Source organism: Podarcis vaucheri, assembly GCF_965113315.1.
Source record: "Podarcis vaucheri genome assembly, chromosome: 5".
In the NCBI taxonomy this organism is placed as follows: Eukaryota; Metazoa; Chordata; class Lepidosauria; order Squamata; family Lacertidae; genus Podarcis; species Podarcis vaucheri.
The window spans coordinates 7415702-7433365 of NC_138763.1; the positions used below are offsets into that span (position 1 = coordinate 7415702).

The following is a 17664-nucleotide window of genomic DNA, read 5'->3' on the forward strand; positions in this document are numbered from 1 at the left end:
GGACAAATAACTTCCCCCACACAAAAAAACACCTAGATCTCCCCCCACAAACGTTTGAGACTAGCTCCCCTAAATCTAAAAGATGGATCTAACTGCGCGTGCCGCTAGGCGCGCGCCGCTGCCCTGCAAACTCTGATAAGCTCCTCCCACAGCTAATCCCCTGCCTCAACAAAAACCCTGCCCCCTCTGACCTTTACACAGGGAAAACAGCTAATGAGCCACAAAGAAACACACACACACAAGAAAACCCTTTTTGCTCCTTCTTCAACTGATGCCCTGCAAACTCTGATAAGCTCCTCCCACAGCTAATCCCCTGCCTCAACAGAAACCCTGCCCCCTCTGACCTTTACACAGGGAAAACAGCTAATGAGCCACAAAGAAACACACACACACAAGAAAACCCTTTTTGCTCCTTCTTCAACTGATGCCCTGCAAACTCTGATAAGCTCCTCCCACAGCTAATCCCCTGCCTCAACAGAAACCCTGCCCCCTCTGAGTCTGACCAAGCTGCGGGAGGCAGTGGAAGACAGAGTGCCTGGCGTGCTCTGGCCCATGGGGTCACGAAGAGTCGGACACGACTAAACAACTAAACAACAACAACAATGTTTTTTATAACTCCATTGTCTCCATAGTTCTCGTTACATTACAAGTGTTATTGCAATCCTGCTAATGTTTTCGACTGCTTACAGTAGTCTCCAAGATAAATTATACATTTTTCCAATTCCGTATTGAAGTTTTGGTCTTCTTGGTTGCTAAGCTTTTCAGTCAATTTTCCCATTTCGGCATAGTCCAACAGTTTAATTTGGCATTCTTCTCTATTAGGGACTTTATCTTCTTTCTAACTCTGGGCTAACAGCATTTGTGCAGCTGTTGTTGCATACATAAAAAAAAGTTTAAAATAACTTTTATTTAAAAAAACAGAGGCTTTTCTATAAAAATCCAGTGTAAAAACAGCTGCATGAGGTTTTTGGGAAGTATCCAGCTTTTGGGGAGACCGTTCCAAGGGAGACTGTTACACTGTCAAACAGCCCTTGCTGTCAGAAAGTTTTTCTGTGTGTTTATTTTGGAATCTTCTTTCTTGTAACATGAAGCCACTGGTTTGAGTCCTACCCTGCAAAGCAGGATTGGATCAATACACATCAAATAATTGGCAAAACAGCTGTGTGAGGGGTTTTTTTGGAAGTAGCCAGCTTTTTGTTACACCCTTAGCTTTCTCTCCATGAGAAGCATCAAAGGGATGGAGGGGAGGGTTGTGAGCCCAGAATTGTGTTTAGAAAAGCTCTCAAGATGCCCTAAGCAAGCAGTCAGAACTCCCCCTCCCCTGAAGACATTTGAACTGTAACTATGTACAGTGGTACCTCGGGAACTTAATTCATTCTGGAGGGCCACTCTTAACCTGAAACTGTTCTTAACCTGAAGAACCACCTTAGCTAATGGGGCCTCCTGCTGCCGCCGTGCTGCCAGAGCATGATTTCTGTTCTCATCCTGAAGCAAAGTTCTTAACCCGAGGTACTGAAGCACCCTGCTTGTGGTTAACGCTTAGCTGGAATGAAATATTCAACGCAGCAATAGGGAAATTAAAATAATTTATTTGTCAGACAAATAAATGAGAGGCACAGTGGTATATGGTTACCAAGCTCTGGCCTGGTCTCCTGCCATTATGGCCAGCACTTATATTCCCTCAGCCCAGCCCCCTTGCTCCTCCTTTGGCTGCCTCTGTCCAATCAGCCTGGTTGAATTTCCTATTGGCTGATTGCTATAACCAATCCTAAAAGATACACCAATTTCCTATTGCCTTTTATGGGATACAAAAAGCTATATATTCTTCTATCTATAAATGACAAATAAGTAGTCATATATCTTACATTTGTCTCAACAAGGAACCTTAATTACCAGCTCACCTCTTGCCCTCCTTGCCCTATTGCCCTCCAAAACAGATGGTTAATAGTTTTAAATTTTTATCTTAAACAGATGTCAGAGATCTTGGGTTCACATTCTCATGCATCATCAATGAAAGATCTCTTTTTTGGAGGTCTTTAAACAAAGGCCTGACAACCATATGTCAGGGGTGCTCGATGGCGTCTCCTGTCTGGCAGGGGGCTGGGCTCATCTGCCCCTCTGGTCTCCTACAGCAATATGACTCTATGAAATAAGATTTTAACATTTCTTTCTTTCTAGATCCTTTGCATAATTACATTTAAGCCAGTATATTTCATACATTATCATAGATAGCTTTTTAGAAGAATAAACCTTCTCAAAGTAAAAGGAAGGACCAGTTTACAGCCTCAAAATAAAATAGGAAAAAAAGCCTCTTCTTCTGTTTACACTCCCCTTCTCCAGCCAGTTGCTTTCTTTTCCATTTGCTCTTGGCCTTTAACCTTAGGAAGATATGGCTCAAGTTTAATGGGAGGCACATGGTTTTATTTTACTATTTACCAACTCTTAATTATGTAGGGTCAGTGTAACCTTGCTCTCAGCCTGTAATTCCCTTTTTACGACTTTGAGAATTGTTTTCTGCTATAAATCAGGGGGCCCCCTTGTCCAGGAGGATAAACATCTTGCCAAAGTACTTAGGCAGCTGGTCTTCTGCCTGGCATAAAACATTTGAAAATCTTTAAGCTCATTTTAAAATACAGACCCTAATCAAACTATAAGCCTTGATAAAAATGCAGGTTATGATTAGATGCCTCAGTACTATTTCTGGGTTAGTGGTGGCTGTAACCTGAAGCATCTGTAACCCAAGATACCACTGCATGTGCATACAGGAGGGGGAAAGCCAGAGTTTTGGAGTACTGATCCAGAAACTGAATAGAGGAGGCCAACAACCTGCCTCTTGAAAGACTGAATCCTGTGACTAAAGGATTAAAAAAGCAGAAGTTACTGCTCTCCTTGTGAAAAGCACTGAGACACCACTTAGTTTTTCCACTTCCCTGTCTTCTCTTATAAGAACAAAACTGCTCCTTTTCCCCTATGGGGTACCTAAGAGCTAATATATAGAGTCCTTTTGTAGGCTCTCTGTCGGTAGGAGAAAAATAACAGAGGCAACCCAGAGAATATTGAGAAACAAAGCAGCTAATAAGCCTGATCTTTATTAACTCTTGCAACAGGGTCTCACAACCACAACAGGCTGACCCTATCGATATCTTAAATGAGCCCTTGAGGCAGGATTTGTGAGCAAAGAGACAATAGGGAGGTTTTTTCCATTTCCTCCCTCCTTGCAGAGAAATATTTCACTTGGAAAATTTCACCAATGAAAGTCCTTTTTGGAAAAAAGCAAACATTTAATGAAATGTAAAAAAAGAAGAAGTAAAATTTAATGAACTGAACTTTGAAACAAAGTTGTGCCAGGAAGTTCAACAGACATGGATCAAGGGGTAAATCTGTATAAACATCCTGTACAGTGCTGAGTTTAAGTTGCTGGTTTTGGGGTTGACTTCAAAATTTCCTTGCCGTTTTCTAGCACCACTTGTGGGGCATGACTGAGCCCATAACCTTTGTTAGCTATTTGTGATAATAAAAAAGCCTTACTCAAATAGTTGAAGATAAATCTTTACTTCTCAGGATGGCAACAGTTAAACAACAAGCATTATTTACATATAAATTCATCAATGCAAAATGTTCCTCTCCCCTGAGCCCAAGAGAGGGTTCTGGCACGACAGCTTATACTCTAAATTCACTCTTCCCTCCCACCCACCCACCCAACTGTATATGTTCGAAATGATACACTTATTGGGAGCGGGACATAAGGAAAGAGGCATAGAGCCTTTGCATGCTTAAAATTTCAGGGCCCTTTTCTAGCATTTCTTCTTAAAGGGTCACAGGCCAAGATAGAAATATCTGCCCATCTTTAGCCTGGAGAAGAGAAGACTGAGAAGAGATATGAGAGCCACCTAGAAATATCCCATGGAAGAGGGAGCAAGCTTGTTGTTCTCCTGCTCTGTGGGGTACAACCTGAACCTGTTGTGTTTGCTGTGATTTTCCATACTGATTTTTTGGGGAAATAGCCCTTCTAACTACACTTCTTCCATTCTTTTTCCAATGAAAGTTCCAGAGGTTTGATAGCTTTCCTCTCTGAATTCACTTCAAGTTGTGCGCAGACTCCTTTTTCTCTTCATCCATGGCAGGTGTAGGCAAACTAAGGCCCAGGAGCCGGAGCCGGCCCAATCACGTTCTAATCCGGCCCACAGATGGTCCTGGAATCAGCATGTTTTTACATGAGTAGAATGTGTCCTTTTATTTAACATGCATCTCTGGGTTATTTATGGGGCATAGGAATTCATTCATTATTTTTTTCCCTTCAAAATATAGTCCAGCCCCCCACAAGGTCTGAGGGACAGTGGACTGGCCCTCTGCTGAAAAAGATTGCCAACCCCTGATCCATGACTTATTCCACTCCTCCAACATCACAAGTCCACCATCTGACTGTTTCAATCCTCCAAACACCTTTTCTGAAGGACTTCCACATTACACCATCTGTTGCCTCCAGCTCCACCATTCCATCCTTCACTTTCCATTTCATTCTTCTGTTTTGTTAGCTTTTGGGTGGTTGCTTATAAGCCCATCTCTGCTGTTTCTCTATGTTACTACACACACACACAGAGAGAGAGAGAGAGAGAGAGAGAGAGAGAGAGAGAGGACGCTGCAAAAAGTGAGGTTACAGGGAACCAGGCAGAGGGCCTTCTCGGTAGTGGTGCCCACCCTGTAGAATACCCTCCCATCAGTTGTCAAGGAAATAAACAACTATCCAAGTTTTAAAAGAAATCTGAAGGCAGCCCTGAAACACAGCCAGATGGGCAGGGTAGAAATATTAAATTATTATTTTTTCCTCGGGGGATGCAGAGGTATGCATACTCCTAAACATTTTCTGATTCTTTGTACTTTTGCCCATTTACTGTATTGATTTTTCCCAATTTTCTTGAGAGTACCCATAAACATTTTTATTTTTATTTTTAGAAAATAAGCACTGGTTATTTTGTTCAGTATGGGACGTGGGTGGCACTGTGGGTTAAACCACAGAGCCTAGGACTTGCCGATCAGAAGGTCAGCGGTTCGAATCCCTGTGACAGGGTGAGCTCCCGTTGCTCGGTCCCAGCTCCTGCCAGCCTAGCAGTTCAAAGCACACCAAAGTGCAAGTAGATAAGTAGCTACTGCTCAGGAAGGTAAATGGCGTTTCCGTGCGCTGCTCTGGTTCGCCAGAAGTGGCTTAGTCCTGATGGCCACATAACCCGGAAGCTGTACGCCGGCTTCCTCGGCCAATAAAACGAGATGAGCGCCGCAACCCCAGAGACCTAATGGTCAGGGGCCCCTTTACCCTTTACTATTTTGCTCAGTGTTCTTCCATCCCTCCATTATGCTAGGGTCTGCTACATTTTAAAGGCACAGTTATATCAGCTTTCCTCCATCTCCATTTTACTCAAATTTCTGCCATTGAAGAAAAGGAGAGTGGAAGTCAGGGGAACATCTGTTTTAAACTTCTCCCGTTCTTTAACTGTGATAAAGGATGTGAAGCCTTCAACTATTCCATAGTGCCTCCACACAATGTATTTCACTCCTGATACCTTGTGTGGTCCTCAACATGAGGTTTCGGGTTCAACTTACTGACTTAGAAGATATATTTTATTAACAAGCACACATGTACAGTATCCATCAAAGAAACTTAGTCTTCTTCAACTGGAGAAGCTGACAGTCTTGCTCTTAGGAGTCTACTCATCTTAAAGATACAATAACATTTCTCAGCATGGGGAGTGGTGTTGTAAGGAGGATGCAGAAGAGGCAGAGGGGAGGAGGTGTGGAAATGTGTATGTTAGGGAGATTTGATAAAAGTAAGGGGAGGGGGAGGAGAAAAGGGAGCAAGAGTAAGAATAGGGATGCAAAGGAAGTTGTCAAAAAGGAGGGAGTAAGGAGGCATTGGGAGAGGGATGAAAATGAAAGCAGGGGCATGAAAGGACCTGAAGAAATGGAGGAGATGGGGTGAAGGGGAAAATGGATGCAAAGCAGAGCTGCAGAAGATAAGAGAGAAGTGGCTTCAGAAATGGAGCTGCGAAGGTGAAAAGAGACCTCAGTAGTTGCATGGGATGAGATGGGAAGGGAAGGGGAAATGCTAGGGGGTTCATGTGTCAGGAGTGGCCAAGGGGTCACCGAGTGCAGGAAGCAGGGGTGCAGCCCCTAATATTTTCCTATTTTCTTATGTGTTGCAGCGGGGAACTGCACAGAGTTTATACGGATGGGGATGTGTTGTTACCCCTATTATAGCCTCTTGATTGAGTTCTTTGACTCCTTCTGGCAGCTGAAAACTGAATGCCCTCAGCAGGCTGGTCAGGAAGATGAAGATTTCGATCTTTACCAGCTGCATTCCCAAACATATGCGAGACCCTGAGGAGGAGACAAGAAGAAGGCAGTAAGTGAGCAATAATTTACTTTCCAGTGTTCATTGCTTTGTTGCTGTAAACATTCCAAATAACCCTTTGGGAAACTAGAAATAGTTAGGCTAGGGAAAACATCAAAGCTGTTATCAATTTCCTAGCCTGGTCAGTGCTAACCTTCCTTTCTTCTTGTTATACTTATGTTTTGTTCTGTAAATTGAAGTTCCCTATATCATATCAAGGAAGATACAATGAGGAAGGGAATGGAATACAGATGAAGGGCCTGTCAGGAGCTCATCCTACACTCGAGTAGGACCGTGGCAGAGACACAAGCCTAACTTGTGGCCAAGGGGTCACCAAGTGCAGGAAGCAGGGGTGCAGCCCCTAATATTTTCCTATTTTCTTTTTTCTTTTAATGATATTTATTAAAGTTTCCAATTTTTAACAAACAAAAAGAAAAAACCAACATAAAAATATTTAAAACACATGAATTTCACAACTTATTTTCTTGTAACTTGTTTCCCCGACCTCCTCATACCTCCCCTCCTTGCATACCCAGTTTGAATTGTTTATACAGCAAATCCTTATCTCAACCTCTTAAATTATTATAGCTTTAAATTCTTACTTACAAAAAGAAAATCATTTTATCATAATTACAGCTTGAAACCCCTTAAGTTCAATCCAACACCATTCAACATTCCTTAATTTTACAATATTTTTGTAGATAGTCCTTAAATTTTTTCCAATCTTCTTCTGCCGACTCTTCTCCCTGGTCACGGATTCTGCCCGTCATTTCTGCCAGTCCCATACAGTCAATCAGCTTTGTCTGTTAATTCTTCCAAGGTGGGTAGGTCTTGTGTCTTCCAATACTTTGCAATAAGTATTCTTGCTGCTGTTGTAGCGTACATAAAAAAAGTTCTATCCTTCTTTAGCACCAATTGGCCGACCATGCCCAGGAGAAAGGCCTCTGGTTTCTACTTTCCTATTTTCTTATGTGTTGCAGCGGGGAACTGCACAGAGTTTATAAGGATGGGGATGTGTTGTAACCCCTAATGTAGCCTCTTGATTGAGTTCTTTGACTCCTTCTGGCAGCTGAAAACTGAATGCCCTCAACAGGCTGGTCAGGAAGATGAAGATTTCGATCTTTACCAGCTGCATTCCCAAACAAATGCGAGCCCCTGAAGAGGAGATATGAAGAAGGCAGTAAGTGAGCAAGAATTTACTTTCCAGTGTTCATTGCTTTGTTGCTGTAAACATTCCACATAACCCTTTGGGAAACTAGAAATAGTTAGGCTAGGGAAAACATCAAAGCTGTTATCAATTTCCTAGCCTGGTCAGCGCTAACCTTCCTTTCTTCTTGTTATACTTATGTCATATCAAGAAAGATACAATGAGGAAGGGAATGGAATACAGATGAAGGGGCTGTCAGGAGCTCATCCTACACTCGAGTAGGACCATGGCAGAGACACAAGCCTGACTGGCATGTTCTCTCCTCTTGGTCGTTCATTCTGGAGCTTCAAAAGCTTTCTTCAGCCCGAACATCATAGCAGACATCAGCACACTTAGGGATCTGCAGAGTCTTCGCAGCTTGCGTAACAGGCCTCAGCAACTCAGCATTTGGCTAATCTACATTTATTCACTTATAAACACACACGGAGCACTGCAACATGGCTCCCTCTCTCTCTAGCATCAGACAGCAAAGAGAATGAACAAAGGACAATAGTCCCACTTCACAGAACACTGTAACACAAACATCCTGTCTCCGTCACTTCCCACTCTGGAGTGAAAACATACACCGCCATGTGAAAGACAACAATCCCATGACTGCAATCATGGATCAGGATTTCTAACATCGTCCCCCAATTCATGCACTGTGTTACAGTCATCAGTGTAACTGCAGCAACCATACAGATGTCATACACACAGTATACCCCTGTATCACCTGTTCTACCCTTGGAACTACCTGCAACTGGATTGGCCTTGGCCCTTACCATCTTGCATTTCTGACTAGTCTTGGCGTCATAGCCCTTCTGACTATCAGGAAGTCTCACACCTGGCTTTGTTGGGACTAGAACCCTAGCCACGTTCCTCTCTGAGGAATCAGTGTTGGCACACACGGCCTCTGGACGTGGTCCAGCTTCCTTCTCCAAGGAAACAGTGTCTACCCTTACAGCCTTTGGGCGTGGTTTCCCGTCCCTTGAGGGCAAACCCTGTGCCCCTTTCAAGACTTCAGATTCCTAGACCTGTGTCGAGCCACTAACCACAGCTAAATCTGCAACAGCTGTGTTAGCAAACTCCTGAGCATACCTGGTGGGCATTTCACCCTTTGTAGCTCCTCCTGATATGCGCACCTGGCGCATCTCTCCCACTGTATCAGTGGAACTTACTTCAGTGTTAGCATCAGCAGCAGACTCTGTATCAGAGCCTTCCGCAGTGGGGTAGCCTTGGAAAATACCCTTATTTTCCTCCCATTCTGCACTGCACTCAACATCCCCAGTGAGTAAAATCAGTTTGGCATCAGGCCTCAGTACTATGTACAAGCCTTGCCCCAAGAAGAATCTTTGCTTCCTGCCTCATGTCAGACCCATCCATTTGGCATCCTGGCTTTTTCCGGGTTTATCTTGCCACAGTTCCCATCAGAAACTCTGTCTGAATCCAGGGAAAGGCCTTGCAAACGATGCTTGCCGAGCGTATTGCTCTGTGACTTTGGAACCCACATGTCAAATCCATCCATTGGCATCTTGGCTTTTTCCGGGTTTGCCTTGTCATTGTCATCATCACCAATAGGGTGCCTTTGCAAGATACCCATATTGCCTCCCCCTTTTGCTTTGTCCTGAGCACTGGTACACCTGACCATCTTCGTGTCAGGTACTGGGAGACCCATGCACACATCCTGCATGAAAAGAATGGTTATCAGATATAACATCACATGTCTCTCCAACCTTCCCACCACCACCTATGTTAACATCACAACCTAGTAAGAACAAGCCATTTATAATGTCATTTTCATTCTTCTGGATGGTTGCGTTCTGTTTGTTGCCATAAACAGAACAGCCACGCTGCATCAGCTGGGCTTCTCAACCTGGAATGAAAAACACGTTAGACATCACAACGTTACAGCTTTTCAGTTCCACGGTCCAGGTGCTGTGCACCTCCAAGGAATCTCCACTCAACTGGTGGATCGGATCCTTCTGTGGCATACACGTGGTGAACCAGTTCCATCTTCCACAAAGGTGTGCCTCCACCTCAGAATCTAGCACAAAAGATTCTTGCACCTCTGCACTGGAACAGCCGGTCACCAAATTTGTGCTGAAGTTCTGCATCTCTGGCCTTGCTTCATGTCGCCTGTCAGAAATGCTGCAAGCCTTCCTGACTTCTGGAAGCTGTCCAAACTTCTCACATGAACAACTTTCCACTGCTTCGACCTTAGCAGTGCCACCTGCTGGTTGCAGTGATGGTTGGGATGACGTCGTAGCCAGATCCCCTTCTTCTCCTTCCGTTCTGGACAGTCCTCCCCCCGGAACAGGAAACACCCCCCCCTCGTGCATTCAAGAAAACAGCTCAGCGTCTTCTCATCCATGATGCCTCCCTGAGATACTGTATCAGCTTTCCCTCAGGGCGTGACTTCTGGCAGTCTGCTGAGCCATTGCCTCCCACTGCATGTGGGTGTCAGAAACAGCAAATCTAGCCCTCTGAACCTTTCTGGCATCCCGATCAGCCACCTCCGCCATCTTGAAGTGTCCATCATGTGACACAGCTTCAATTCCTGCTGAACGTACACACTGTCTAACATCAGACATAGATTGTGTCTCAAACTGCTGGTACAGCTTTGGGAACAAAACACTGCTCCCCCACATTTCCAAACTCACAGGGAATGAATCAGAAGAATCCTATCTGCTTAAAGTCCATGCCTGCTGCTTCAGCGCAGCATCAGGGGAAATTGCTCCCTCCCCCATAGCTGAAGTTTCACATACAGCTATTGTTTTGGCAAAGTCTTGCCGCAGCAGGAATCCCACTTTTGCCTTCTACCACTCCCATTCTCCTCTCAGGAAAATGCTTCAGAAGCATCGGGATATGTCCTCCCTTTGTAACACATAAATCATGGCTACATTCTTGCCAAAGTCCTGCCGCATCAGGCCACTTTTCCCTTCCCTCTATTTAACTAAAGGACTTGGTTTTTACCCTTCCTAAAGGTCTGTTCCGCAGCTTAGTTCAGGCTGGAACAACCTTTTACTGTCCTTATCAGACGGTTATAAATCAACCCTTCTTCTGCCGGCCTTAATTGCCTGGCAAGAACTTCAAAGGTTCCTTGCCTTCTTCTGTGGTTAAGACCATGGAGTAACCTGTTCTGCCAGGTTTACTTCAGACCTATTGTTCTCCCTCAGGCCAACTGAGAAGCTCACTGGGTAGAGAGGTCTGATGTAGTTACTCCAAGCTCAGACCACATGGTTCTTACAAGACACTCTCATGTTCCTATGCCAATTATTTAGCTTTTACCACTGCTTGTAACTAAGCCAAGTTTTACTACCTGTGCGATGCTTTCTGACACTTCAGGTGATTTACAAGAATTGCATACTTTAGAAGAAGAAGAAGAGGAGTTTGGATTTATCACTACCCGAAGGAGTCTCAAAGCGGCTAACATTCTCTTTTCCCTTCCTTCTCCACAACAAACACTCTGTGAGGTGAGCGGGGCTGAGAGACTTCATAGAAGTGTGACCAGAAAGGTGAAAATCCACACACACAGAGAGAGAGATAATCATACAGTTGGAAGAGATCCCAAGGGTCTTCGAGCTCTATGCCCTGCAATGAAGGGATCTTTTGCCCAATGTGGCACTCGAACCCATGACCCTGAGGTAAAGAGTCTCCTGCTCTACCGACTGAGCCATCTCGTACTTTGGTCTACTTTGTTGTGTGAAGTATTATTGAGTACTCAAAAAGAACTGGGTACTGTCAGAAATTAACTAGGTGAATGTTTTATCTGTCTTAGCAACAGTTCTTTTCTTTTGAAGAGTTGGAAGCATGTCTACAATAGTGTTGTGCAGTTCATTTTTAACAGGCATTTTGTAAGCTCTCTGTTAGAGTTGCTTTTTAGCCCAACGTTTTTGTCACACCTCTCATAAGCATGCTTCAAACCATTCGCATGGAAGATATTGTGAAAGTATAATGTAAAGTTATCATTGTGGAACAAATCAGTATGGTATTTTTGTATGCTTCATTTAGACCTATCTGTGTATTGTTTTACCATTAATTACATAAAAAACTGTCAACTTCCATCATAATGTCATTTTCTTTGATGAAACCTTTTATTAAGAAATAATAAATTAAATATTGTAATTTCTGTGAAAGAATTCAATACAAGGTGAAGTGTGTGAGGAATTGAACGGGGGGGGCATGGAGGAGAGGAGAAAGAAGAGCTAATTTATCCGTGGCTAGGGTGCGTAATCTGGACAGTTCTGTCAGGGGCACAAGATCACCTAGCTATGGCTCTGGCCCCAAGCCACCAACCCAGAGATCCCCTTAACTTGCCACTGCCTTGCCCCATTCTGCTGACCAGCACTGCCACTCCAGCCAGAAAGACGCTGCTACTGCTCTGGCCCACTCCCTCCTGTGCTGCTGCTGATGTCTTTTTCTGGAAGCAGACCAGTAAGCACATCTACAGATCACAACATAGCTTGGTCTTCTGCATTTACCTGCACCAAATGGCAGATATTCTTCTCTGTTCACAAATTGTCCATCCTTGTCCAAGAAATGATTTGGGTTGAACTCTGCAGGTGTCTCCCATCGTGTTGGATCAAGAAGAACAGAGCGTAGATCGGGAACAATAATAGTCCCCTGCAAATAAAAAACAAGTGGCTTGGAATGCATTTCTGGATTGTCAACACATTTCTCGATTGTCCCACACTATCCCAAGACTAATCATTGCAGAGACCTGTGTGATTTTTTTTTGGGGGGGGGGTGTTGGTTTTGTATTCTTCGCCTTAACAAAATTTCTGTACAGGCAGGAACACAAGAGGGCTTTCCACCACCTCTTTTAAAATGAAAGCTCACAACCAGGCGGAGGCTTCTAGCCACTACATGCTCCTCCCCTGCCACAATTGCCCCATGGAATGGCACTTGCTGATGGTGAAACATGTCTGCAGATGGAGCTCCTGCTCTTGCCCTTCAGATTTTTGACTAGACAGGAAGTTCCTGTATGCCTGGCTGCATCTCTCAATATGAAACCTTCTGCTGCTCTTTGCTCTTGGGCTACAGGAGTGCAGCTGTATCACACTTTTATACCTTGGGAATCAGAAAACCGCGCAGCTTGAAATCCTTTGTACATTGCCTAGGGAACCCCAAAAAAGTGACGTATTTAAAGCGCAGTATTTCATGAATCACAGCATTGGTGTAGGGCAGTTTCTTCTTATCTTGATAGCAGATTGAGTGAGCAGAACCTATGACATCTTCTATTTCCTTGTGCATTTTATCTGAAGAGAATGATGGAAACAGAAGGTTTATTGTGAATATTGCATTTTATTTCAGATGGACATTTATTTCCCTTGAACATATTCCATAATCCTCTGTGAATGAGTCCAGGTTTCTTGCATTTTTAGGTCACCTGGTCCTCCAAAGAGCTCGTCTGTGTACATGATTCTTCCCCACTCTAGATCCCAGGTGTGAAAAGGCTGAAAGTGAAGCTCATCGCAGTTGTTTCTGGTTACCAGAGCTGGCTGGATTTGCTGAAGGGCTGAGATCAAAGGCTTCGTGTGTGTGTGTGTGTGTGTTCTAAATACCCTGTCCTCAATATTTCCTACTTAGTTTCATTAATCCTCATTTCATCATTTCCTCTTTGGCTAGCATCACTCATATAAAGGTAAAGGTAAAGGACCCCTGGACGGTTAAGTCCAATCAAAGGAGACTATGCGGTGTGGTGCTCATTACACTTTCAGGCCTAGGGAGTTGGTGTTTATCCACAGACAGCATTCGGGGTCATGTGGCCAGCATGACTAAACCACCTGTGGCACAACTGGACAGCATGATGAGTACCAGAGCACACAGAAATGCTGATTACCTTCCCACCGCAGCACTACCTGTTTACTTACACTGGCATGCTTTCGAACTGTTCTGTTGGCAGAAGCTGGGACAGAGCAATGGGAGTTCACCTGTCATGCAGATTCGAACTGCCAACCTTAGTTTCACAATGGAGGCCCATCCACTGCACCAACCCTCTCCTATCCCAATTCCATTACACATTCAGACCCTCCATCTCTACCTGTCCCAGTAATTATCATAGACTGGAAATGTCCTGTGGGAAGAGGGCATTGTGGGCATTTTTCATTTTTGCTTCTGAAATTTATATATTACAGAAACTATGTAGGAAAATATTGGTGAGGGAAACTGATCTTTCCAGACATGAAAGTCATGAAAGTCAATAAAATTTGCCTTCCATAATTTCCATCATAAACTCACTTTTAACTCTTTCCAGTATGAAACCTTTAAAGAATTATGCTCCACCCTAGTGAACAAGAGAAGCCCTGGCTCTCCTCTCTCACCTTGGACATCTGGATGACTTGTCAGGAGGAGAAGTGCCCATTTCAGAGAAGCCGTGGTTGTCTCTGTCCCTGCTATGAAGAGCTCAGAAATACACCGAGCCAAGTTTTCTTCATCATAGGTGGACTCCGGGTCATTCTTGCTCTGGTGTTGAAAATGGGGAAAGTGACAAGTCATTTACACACATTACAGCTTGTCCTTCAGCACTTACTTTATTTTATTCCCCCCACTTATTACCATACCACCCACACATGCTTCATGAGGGGTGGATTGTCCTCTTACACTGCCTGAGTTGGGAAGGTGTTGCCACCATCGCCATACTGTTGCTGCCACCTGCCTTACCTAGGTTGCACAGCAGTGCCCACAAAGTGGCAACAACAAAAAGGAGCTTGGTAAGATATTGAAAGATTTTGGTGAAATCTTGCCAGAAGCTGCCCCCTTTGCTTCTCCACTAGCAGCTGGCTAGGCAGCACATCCCCAGAGATGCCTCCTGTTGGCATTCCACTGCCCAAGGCAGCTCTCACAGCCTGCCTCGTGGGTGGACCGGCCCTCCGCTTCATAGCTGGTTATGATAAGAAACCCACACACACTCTCCTCTGTATATCGCAGTAGCTGCTGGTGCTAGATTTCAGGATCTGTGAGTTGGCATAATAACCCAATACTGGCATGAAGAGAGGGATCCAACGGAAACTCTGGCAGCAGATATTCAAAATGTGTGCTACATATTTCACTGCCTAATGGTCACCACCATATAATAGTCGAGCTCCTTTTTTCAAATCAGTCCCAAAGCATTCACCACATAATGGTCACAGGGCATTGTAAGCGTGCATGAGAATGCCTTGCCCCAGTTTGGACTACCTATTATCCTTCCTGTGCCTGTTCACACATATTCTGTGCATCCTAATCACACCAAAAGCAGTTAGTAACAAGTAATAAGCATTATAAACATAATTATGTTTCTTCATAAAGACTGTTTCCTCAATTAAGGGTTGTTCCTTGGTTTTTGACCAAATAATCGTTGCACCCCCCCCTTTTAAAAAAGAATAATTGGCATAAAACTGTGACAATTATGTGATGAAATATGGTACTTACTGCTAAACATATTTAACCATTCGTTTGTCATTATGATAAACATTCTTCACAGAAAGAAAGATGAATATATATTTGTCCTTTCTAGTATATTCGTTTGTCATTATGATAAACATTGTTGAAGCAATAGAATAATAAGCAATAGAAACATAATTGTGTTTGTTATGTCCTTGCATAGGGGTCGTGCCTTTGTTTTTCACCAAATAATCATCGCATAATTTGCATAAAAAGATGACAATTTTGTTGAAATATGGCAGTATATGGAAACATCGTCGCTGCAGACACACCGATTGTTGACATCAAATGATGCGCCTATCTGTGGGAAAGAAGAATTTCCCAGGACGTTCACAGGCTGGATAAGTCTCTGTGAAGAGTGTAATCTGAAACCTTCCAATTGCGCATGTTCAGGAAGTTTGTTAGACTTGCTAGAAGAACTGAACTGAAAGGACGTGTTTTTCTCTAGTGCTGTAATGTCAGAAATAAACATCATGTAAATAGATTTCTGACTTATTTTCTTTCCCCTGCGGAAGCAGGAGGGAGGGGTTGTGCATTTTACCCACTCTTGGGAAAATGTCGCCTATCAAAATCTCCCTGGTCTGTCTGGATATCAGCCAGAGGAGGTTACCGGTAAGCAAGCTCCGAGGACAGTGAGAGGGGCCAGCCTCTATGGAGGGGGCTTGCAAACCAACACTTACCACTAAACATATTTAACCATTTGTTTGTCATTATGATAAACATTGTTCACAGATACAGATAGGTAGCCGTGTTGGTCTGCCATAGTCAAAATTAAAAAATTCCTTCCAGTAGCACCTTAAAGACCAACTAAGTTAGTTCTTGGTATGAGATTTCGTGTGCATGCACACTTCTTCAGATACACTGAAGAAGTAGCTGAAGAAGTGTGCATGCACACGAAAGCTCATACCAAGAACTAACTTAGTTGGTCTTTAAGGTGCTACTGGAAGGAATTTTTTTATTGTTCACAGAGGGAAAGATGAATATATATTTGTCCTTTCTAGTATATGAAGATAGATGAGACAGGGATTTGAAGTCATACTCTGGTTTAAGAGCATTTTGTTTAGGATTTTCTATTTTTTCAGTCCACATTTGAATGTCAAATGAACATCAATCCAAAGAAATTTATGTACAGAGGAAATGCTCCATTGGCAAGACCCCTTAACACACTTAGGTTTCCAATTCTTTCCACTCACATTTTTAACAATGCTAATGGATGGGTGTCAACTCACTTTAGCAACTAAATTGACTAGGAGAAATATTTGGGGGGGGGGGGGACTCAATGCCATTTTCAACTGAGATTCAGGAAAAAAGATACTGGTTTCCAGGCAAGAGATTAGTATTCACTTATAACGGAATGTAATGATTCCTTGGATGAGCAGTATTCAGCTTCAAAGCAGATACTTACTTTCTCCATCTGAAGCAGATAGAAATCAATGAGATCCTGTGGATCATGCAGAGACTGATTCTCTTTATGCTTCTCCATCTCCTCCTTTGCATATGAAATCACCATCTCTGAGCAGGACAAGGCCTTCTTATGGGGCCCTGGGAGATGTTTCATGAGCCATGGGAGAATTTCATAAAGCTAAAGGAAAGATAGCAGAAATGCTGCCATTACCATGAGGAAGCTCGGTCACACCGCTTGTGCTTTGGATTAGCGCTTTAAAAAACATGATCTGCATTATTCTTCAGGGCTAGCATATTAATTTCTCACTAAGATGGAAGGTGTCTATCGCTTTTCTGGAATCTCACAATGATTGGGTTCTGTGAATTATCCCTAGCTGAAAATGTGAAAGAAAACTATCTCTCAAAATATATTCCCAGCTCCCAGGCATCATTCCAAAACTGGGCACAACCACGGGACCCCTCCTGGAACAAGTTAGTGGCCTTTTGTGGTAGGTGGGGGTCGGTGGAGAATAATATAAAACAGTGTTAGAAACTGAGATATGAAAGCTCCAAGCTAAATGGCACCTTAAACCTAGATTATGGGTGCAGCAATTGAATGTTTAATTGTGCCTATTTAATAAAAAGAATACAAAGCTGAAAATGAATGAACCGCAGCTAAAATCTTATATTCATTTTTCACATGATCTAGTCCTCATCTGAAGACTGCAGAAAACAAAGCCATGCTTCCCCTACCTGACCCCCTAATATTCTTAAGAGAGTCTCTTTTCCAGTCTTCAGAGAGAGGTTGGAAGTGAGGAGCCAAAATAAAGTCCTCCTTTCCTTCCATTCTGCAGTTTTAATCTAAAATCTTAGGCTTAGTACTGTACCCAGAGCTCAGAAACTGCTCACATTAATGAAATTCCTTGTTCCAAATGCACCTAGAACACTGATATAAAGTTGCCTGTAGTTTCCCAGTCAAGTGGTGTGTACCAAAATGAAAAATGGGTTACACAGAAGGGAGCTGCTTTCCTTAGCAGTAGGGATAGTGCTTGAGTTGCTGGTCTCTCTTTCATTTAAAAATTTCCAGCCAAGGTGGGGGCTGCAGGGGCCTCACCCTGGACACCATCATCATTGACACTGCTATGTGGGCAGAGAGTAGACACATTTAGTTTTCCATGATGGCAACAAAACTAAGTAATTCCCTTCTTGAGAAGATTATTTGGTTCCCCTCTCTTCACCTTGGTGGGCTCTTGATGACCTATTCTGAAGGTCATTGTTCCATTTT

At 43.5% G+C, this 17664-nt stretch overlaps 3 protein-coding genes across 6 annotated transcripts in view; 1 reads left to right on the top strand and 2 right to left on the bottom strand.

Annotated features, from left to right (window-relative positions):
• LOC309533158 (cytochrome P450 2J2-like) overlaps positions 1-17664 on the bottom strand; it is a 283269-nt gene that overhangs the window by 249459 nt on the left and 16146 nt on the right. For 2 of the 4 annotated variants that reach the window (XM_082224356.1, XM_082224354.1), the window contains exons 5-8: positions 16402-16578; positions 13895-14036; positions 12642-12829; positions 12053-12194 (exon numbers count right to left, since the gene is read on the bottom strand). In XM_082224356.1, coding sequence (XP_082080482.1) covers positions 12053-12194; positions 12642-12829; positions 13895-14036; positions 16402-16578 — 649 coding nt within the window. Of the gene's footprint in view, positions 1-5603; positions 6373-7341; positions 7541-12052; positions 12195-12641; positions 12830-13894; positions 14037-16401; positions 16579-17664 lie in introns of those variants that run through there. The other 2 variants (XM_082224357.1, XM_082224355.1) reach the window with 2 other exon arrangements.
• Positions 1-17664, bottom strand: part of LOC309533176 (cytochrome P450 2J5-like) — a 317301-nt gene that overhangs the window by 246581 nt on the left and 53056 nt on the right. The window lies entirely within an intron of this gene.
• The window catches only part of LOC309533172 (cytochrome P450 2J2-like), a 196926-nt gene that overhangs the window by 67274 nt on the left and 111988 nt on the right, over positions 1-17664 (top strand). The gene's annotated exons all lie outside the window — the stretch shown is intronic.